This window comes from Echinops telfairi, unplaced genomic scaffold (genome assembly GCF_000313985.2).
Source record: "Echinops telfairi isolate 266 unplaced genomic scaffold, ASM31398v2 ScPeMD7_7466;HRSCAF=8504, whole genome shotgun sequence".
Taxonomy (NCBI): domain Eukaryota; kingdom Metazoa; phylum Chordata; class Mammalia; order Afrosoricida; family Tenrecidae; genus Echinops; species Echinops telfairi.
The window spans coordinates 5,586,002-5,593,470 of record NW_022111366.1 but is presented as its reverse complement, the minus strand read 5'-3'; the positions used below and the strand labels follow the sequence as shown (position 1 = coordinate 5,593,470).

Sequence of the window (7,469 nt, the reverse complement as noted above, 5' to 3'; positions counted from 1 at the left end):
CGACCATCACAAAGCAAGAGACCCCAGAACTAGAAAGGTGAGGCTCACTGAGCCATTTATCCCTCCATCCTTCAATTAACCCCACATGTGTTTATCAGCCAGGTGGGCACAATAATCCAACTACCTCAAGGAGCCAATAACTAGAACCTTCCTCTGTCGACAGAGATGTTGTTGCTCAACTCATAGTGACCTGATGTACATGGAGGTGAGGCTCTGCTCGCCTCCCTACCATCGCTATGCAGGAGATGTAAAAACAACAGCAACAGCACTTGCTGCTGTCCAGTCAAATGCTGACCCACAGCGACCCTATGCAAGGTTTCTGAGAGCGTGAATCTTTACAGGAGCAGACAGCCTCCTCTTTCTCCCATAGAACAGCTGGCGGGTTTGAACCACCAACCTGGTGATTGGCAGTCCAGCGTCTGACTTACAGCACTGCCAGGGTTCCTTATGGAATTCATACTTCTTCTCATTTAATGAGGCACTTCTTTGTGTTTAGTAATCAGATAGCACAATGATATGTATGCCTGTGGTCAAATGTGCCATGGACTCTGCGGTCTGTGCCATTAAATTCTAGCACTCAGTTCTCTGAAACGCACTCAGTCTTCAGAGCTCTGAGCATGGTGCTTACGTGTATACCCATTACCTTCTAGGTCAAAAACTTAGAGGGGGGCACCTCTGCCTTGTAGTGAATACGGGGAGCTGCCTTTGGGAGAAGGAGAGTGGTCTCACGTAAAAGCAGAGTGGATACTATGGTGTGGAGTATTCTCAGGGAGGTGTACAGGGCAAATTCTTCCTGAGCCCTTTTCAAAGGGATATCTGGGATGCATTGCTCCCCCTGGCTGGCTGGAGCTGGGCCTTCAAGGTCCCCACCATAGTCATTGTGAGCGTGTGTCTGTCCTCATTGAGCTTCCGTCTCCTACTGTCCGCCCCAAGCATTCTGAATCTCCAGGCCACCTTGACCTAAAAGTGAGACACGCTAAGGTAGAAGCAACCTACACTAACAACCCCCTTTGGGGGTTCCAAAGGAGAGGAGGTCAAGGAAAAGCCAGCGACACAACCGTAGCTCTTTAAGACGCATTCCGCTTTAGTTATAGTCTTAAGATATATTTCATTTGACTGCGACTTATTGTATAAGTGTCTCTCTGTAGAACACCATCTATCTGGTGCGTTTCTAGACCTGCTCGAAAGAAAGAGAGCCACGTTTAGATGCCCGTTAAGAGTGTTAAGAACAGGTTATTGGACCAAAACGTGGAAGGGAATAACGACGAGGCTGGCATGGTTTCCTTCCAGGTCCTGTATTCAACGTCTCTGTGCATTCGGCCACACCATCGGTCATCCGGGGAGATCGGATCAAATTGTTCTGCATCATCACCCTCGAAGGAGCGGCACTGGATCCAGGTACTATCCTCCACGTGGCTTTTTGCCATCCCCACGGCGTGGTACCCATGGAGAGGACAGCGGCCCGATTGCCTGCTATCCCCACACGGCCTCGCTCAGTGTTGTGCATTCCGTAGGAGTTGAGAAACACGCCCTGAATGGGTGCACCTGTCTCTTAGATGATTTGGAAGCACAGTCAAACATTGGCGTCCGGGTTGTCGAGGTGATCAGTGAGCCACCGTGGGGCTGATGCAAGCTGCTTTGAAGCCCATTGGCAGAGCTCAGGCTCCTCTCTAGTGCCTCTCATTTTCTGGTTGAACTCCTGGGTGCAGGTGCCGTTCTAGATCAGGGAAGAGAGACCTGACCCATACAGGTGACCTCTGCCCTCAGAGAGTTTGCAAACTGGTTGAGGGAGCAGACCAGAAATGAATTGTTGTAGGATATGCTATTCGATGGTGCTGAGTGCCGTGAGCTGAATAAAGGACTAGTGAGTGGTCCGAGGGATGGCTGTAACTAGACTGCTTAGGAAGCATTTGTGGGCCAGTCTTTGCAGAAAGTATTCCCCTTGACAGCAGGATTTGTATGAGTTGTGGAGGGCATATGTCTTAGCTCCTTTCCTGCTTGGCCTCTTTTCGTGGCTAGTTGATGCTCCTCTCCCTCATTCTTAAACACCTAGACCCAAAAGGACATCGCATGGACTTAGTGTGCCTATGTTAAGCAGGACTGGACCCTGCTGTGCTCTTTCCTGAGGAGTCCGTGGAGAACCCCGATGCCTCGTCGGGGGCCTTCTCTCTGCCTGCTCTGACCACCCTGTCCTATTTCAAGCATAACCCTGGTTTCTAACAGCTGTGCATCTTGAAATTACCCAGTTGTTCTGGTGAACCAAATTTTGTGGGGGCTAGAGGAAGTGGGGCCTCAGGAGGAAACTCAAAGCCAGCTTCCATTCAGTTGTGAGAGGCTGATCTAAAGCCCGGGGGGGTTGACTTGTTGGGAAGCCAGAACGGGCACTGTGAGGAGAGTTGAGCATGGCTGATGTCCCCGGAGCAGAGGCTACCACCTGAGTCCCGACTCCGTCGGACCTCCAGTGGAAGGCCACCAGTAGGAGAAGCTAGTTCAAGAGTCAGTCACCCTCCTCTGTAAGGGTAATATTGGTTTTTTGGCTGTGTGGGTCTTTGTTTTTTTATAATGACAGCAACTTGACATTGCCGGTGTAAGATAAAAGCAAGTCTGGATAACGTGCACATGATCCATCATGGCTATGTTCCCAGAACGCTGTATTTACAAAAGCAGACAGCGGACTTGACATGGCCTAGGGGCTGTCGTCTTCCACCCTCTGAACCAGTCAGTAGGTCCCAGAATGGGTGTGCCCAGAGCGCGGCACATGCACAGGCTCTTGTGGTTAGCTGCTGTGGAGTGGGCTCCCACACGTGGCCATCCTGTGCGTAGAATACTCAGTTGCCTGGCTCTGTGTCATCTGCACAAGACTTGGTGTGCTGCGCTGTTGGAGCACTGTGTGCATGGAGTAGCTTCCAAACCTAGGGGCCTTGCCTTTTCGCAGTATACCAGACAGTCAGCTGTGTGGATCCGCAGAGATTTCCTTGGCTAAACTCAGAACCCGGTCACCAGGCCTTTCTTCTGGTCTGTCAGTTTGTCACACACTGGTGGCCAGCATGTGACGACACTGCTGACAGCCGTGCCGCAGGTGATTTCAAAGACCAGCAGGGTCACCTGTGGTGCGCAGGCTTCAGCACAGTATCCAGACCAAGACAGACTAGGGAGCGCAAGAAGAAAGAGGATGAGCTTTAAGGATTTAAAAAGAAAAGAAATGAAATGAAAGAGGGAGAGAGGTAAAAATATGTGAGAAAATATAAGGAAAACCCAAACTCAATGCCATCAAGTTGGTGCCGACCCATAGTAACCCTTTGGGGCAGGATAGAACTGCCCCTGTGAGTTTCCGATACTTTAACTCTTTATGGAAGTAAAGAGCTCGGTCTTTCTCCCTTGGAGTGGCTGGTGGTTTTGAACTGCTGACCTCATGGGGTTAGAAGCCCAATGTGTTACCACTACGCCATCAGGACTCCTCGATCTAAGGAAAGAAAAAGATGCGTCCAACATATTTAGTTGGTCAGCTCCGTTCCCTGGGGGCAGTGGTGTGGGGGCAAGAGTAAGAAAAGAGGATCCAGGTTTGAATGAGCTGCCAGTACTGCCCCTGTGGCGTTGAGGACTGAGGTCTCAACGTGAACTTGGAGGTAAAAGTACAGGAGGCAGCGGAGGGCCAGGATGGGAGGGAGGACCTCTATTAAAATTGGAAAGATGTACAGTAATGCCATTTTTATACACAAAGCTCATTTATGATCTATACAAAAATAAATCCTTTACATGTTCCCTCTCCATAAACTCGCGGGGTACCAGCTGGGATGAAGGTCTTTGCCTCCAGAGGCATGGCAAATAGGTAGCCGTTAGCTTTCGGATCAACATTTCCCAGAAGTCTGCCTTCTTGGACTGTGTGGGTGGAAGATTCTGAATAACTAAGCCCGTGTTGTACATTCATTTTCGCTCATGCATCATCTGGTCCGTGAGGGGATTCTGTTTTGGAAAGGATGTGGGACATAAGTGGGCTGAGCACCAAAGCACTTCTGTGCCAAGGTCCGGGGGCTACGGGGGAGGCGGGAGTGAGGCAGGCAGATCGGGGCCCTGTGGAGGAGGTGTCTCAGGTCAGGCGATCTAAAAGCAAAGCCGGAGACGAGTGTGCAAGTGAATTGAGGGAGTGATCCCAGGATAAAACGAGACAAGCAGTGGAGGAGCCCCCAGAAGAAGAGGGCACGGGAAACCCCCAGGAGAGAGGGAAGCAGTGAGGGAAACTGCCATGTACAGAGGTGAAGTCCTCCTGCAGGGAGACTGGCCGGCCCCTCTGGGTCAGAGGATTCCCAAGGGCAGCAGAGTTTGCAGTTTCTATACCTGTCATCTCTCGGGCTTGGAGGTCTTGGGCTCAGTGTCCTGGGGTATCTAAAGGAGGCCAGCTTTAGAACAATCTGCTTATTGGGGCTAGTTTAAAAATAACTTGGATGTGTAAAAAATTGAGCCTGACTCTGACAGGCTTAGGAGCCCTGGTGGCATAGTGGTTTTGTGTTGGGCTGCTAAATACAAGGTCAGCAGTCTGAACCTACCAGCTGCTCCGAGGGAGAAAATCTTGGCTTTCTACTCTCATAAAGAGCTACTGTCTCAGAAACGCACAGGAGCAGGTCTACTCTGTTCTATAGGGTTGCTGCGAGTCACAGTTGACTTAATGGCAGTGAAGTGGGGGTTTTTGGCGGTGGTGGTGGTGGGGGGGTGGGGGTTGAGCTGACAGGCTTTTGGAATGGATGGGCTCAGCCTGTTAAAAAGAAGTAAACAGCTTAGGGCCAGCGCCTGGCGTAGTGCATCTCGCGTTATCTCTGAAGGTCCACATTTAAGACAATGATTTTTCTAAAGTACCAGCTGACTGTTCTGCACAGTAACAACACACATCTGGCACTAACAAATGCCAAAGTCCCTAAGGGGGTCCCTGACCCAGGGACCCTGTATCTGTAGAAAAGAAGTTTATATTACATAGTATTTTAGGTTCAAGGGACTTCATAATGGTTGGGGGGAAATAAAATGGAAGGATAATGACATTTTCCCATGAACTCATATTTCTTAGTCCAGGAAGGAAGAGGGGGCACATCTCCCCAGGGTAGACCGGAGGAGGGACTAGAGTGGGGCTGGCAATGACCAGAGACTGCCAGTGATCCTGGATGCCCACAGGGGACTGAGGCTGGGTGGTGGCAACCAGTGTCCTGAAGATGGGCCATGCTCGGGGCTGCAGCGCTGGACCAGGAGCCCTGAGATGGGGCCCTGCCCTTAGGTGTTCGGGTCAGCTGACTGGCACCTGTGCTGCTCCTTATGCTTTCTCAATGTGGCCCCTCCTGGCGGGGCGCAGGAGAGGGCAAGGCAAGTAAACTGGGAGAAGGTGGAGTCAGAGGGTGAGTGGCAAGTTGAAGTTTCTGGTCCAGGGCTGAGGTCAGGCCTCTGAGGAGCTCTGAGTTGCCCATTCTCACTGGGGGGTTGCAGGCTGCCCAGGGAGAGCCAGGGGATGCTCTAGCAAGAGGACCCAGTGGACATCAGAGAGCCCAGTGAGAAGTGTGTACCCAGGCCCTCGTGCCCACAGAGAAAAGTCCCCTTCCCCGACAAAATAAGCATGCAGTGAGAGCATTTGGGGTGATAAGGAGCAGGAGCTGAGACTAGACATCCTGGAATACAGTGGGAGGGGACCCTTGGGGTAGGGAGGAGGCCATGCCTGGGCCACTCTGGCTCTGCAAGGCTGGGCAGCCCTCCCCTGTGCATGGCGATGGGGGCTGAGCTCTCTGAAGGTGCTGTGGGGAAGGAAGAGGAGGCAGCATAGCAAGTGCCCTCAGCAGGGACCCAGTAGGATGTTCACCGCCCCAGGTGAGTTGATGCAGTCATCCTCCATTTTTGCATACTTCCTATTTCCGCGTGTTCTTTGCAACCCTGCCCATGCCTGTCAGTGATGAGCGGGTCTCCTGAGAGGCTGTGTGTGGTTCAGGCGTACCAGACTCGGCCACTGGGCCTGGGAGAAAGGCTGGCCGACCTGCCTCGGAGAAACTCTGTCAAAACTCTGAGTTCTCCTCGGAGACACATGTGGCGCCCGGAGTCAGACTAGGCTCCGCGGTGGCTGGTTGCGCTGTACATCGCAGTGGGGACAGGGGTTGGCGTCCAGGTGCAGGTCATGGAGAGTCACTGACCACTGACCACACCCACCCCAACAGGTGACCCCAACACTGAGTCCGTTCTCACTGACGATGTGGGAGTGACCTGAGTACCTAGTCCCACTCCCTCTCCCTCTTTCTCCCTAAGAGACGACACCCATGCCAAGACAAGAAAGAAAGCGCCATGCTCGCAGGCCACAGAGGCACAGGTGGAAATGTCTTCAGCGCTGGAGTAGAGCGCTGTCCTGTTAGGGGGGTGAGGTGGAGGGGGTGCAATTGGCCTGTGGCCCTTCATGTCTTCACAGGAGCTTGAAACGGAAATTTGGGGGGGTGATTTTTGCTGGAAATGCTAGCGTTTAGTTTTGCTCACATGCTTTTTAAAAATGAATTGTAAGCCTCTGAAAAGAATTGGCCTTATAATGTACTGTTTGGCGCGATCCCTGTGCTTTTTCTAAATGAATAAATGTTCGTTTCTGTTTAGTAAAAACTGGGTTATTCAGTGTATATATAGGAAAAGCCCGGCCGGGTGACTTGTGAATAAATCACTGTGTTTGGCCTTGTTGTGTTTCCTGGATTGCTGGACGCATCTCGGCAGATGCATCTGAGGTCAGCTGGGACCAGGAGAGAGGGGAGGTCAAGGGCTTGTAGGGTGTGTGCTCTATTGGCACATTCAAAGAGAACTACCGCTCGCACCAAGGTCTTCCTTCTCTTACGCCCATATTAATTTATCTGAGCCTGTTAGAACCTTAATTTTGTAGAGCACTTTAAGATTCAGCAGCGCTACTCTCTGGGACTGTTAAATAGTGTTCAATTTTCTCAGCTTGACGTTTTTTTTCCTCTTGTTTTGAACTTAAGCACTTCTGCCGGGGAAAGAAAGAAGAAGAAAACACGGCCCCAGAGTGCACAAGAGAATCTAAACAATGTCCTCTCTCGAGTGTGTGTGACCCATCTTCTGGGCATTTTGTTCGCTGTGACTCCCATGCCCTTCGAGCCTCGAGCTCTTCTGCCTGAAATGTGAGCGGACCCTGCTCCGTTTCAGAGGCATAGCATACAAAGACACCGCACGCTGGCTTTCCAATTTGCAGTATCCAGAGGAGAGGTGACTCTCGGGCTCTGCCTCTTCTTCCTGAGACTCCTTTGCCTAGGTGGTGGCTGTGATGTGGTTAGGGGGGTGGACCCTGGAGCTGGGCCACCTCCAATCTGAGTGACCTTGAGCAAGGCATCTGAGAATACCACCTCAAATCGCAGCATTGGTATGAGCATTAAATGAGACCTGAAGTGAGTAGGGGAGTCCCTGAAGGTGCAACCTGTTAAGCACTGGGCTACTAACCAAAAGGTGGGCGGTTT

At 51.5% G+C, this 7,469-nt stretch overlaps 1 protein-coding gene across 1 annotated transcript in view; it reads left to right on the top strand.

Annotated features, from left to right (window-relative positions):
• Positions 1-7,469, top strand: part of PTGFRN (prostaglandin F2 receptor inhibitor) — a 93,714-nt gene that overhangs the window by 80,452 nt on the left and 5,793 nt on the right. Inside the window, exon 7 of the mRNA XM_030888418.2 lies at positions 1,291-1,398. Within this exon, the coding sequence (XP_030744278.1) occupies positions 1,291-1,398 (108 nt within the window). The remainder of the gene's footprint in view (positions 1-1,290; positions 1,399-7,469) is intronic.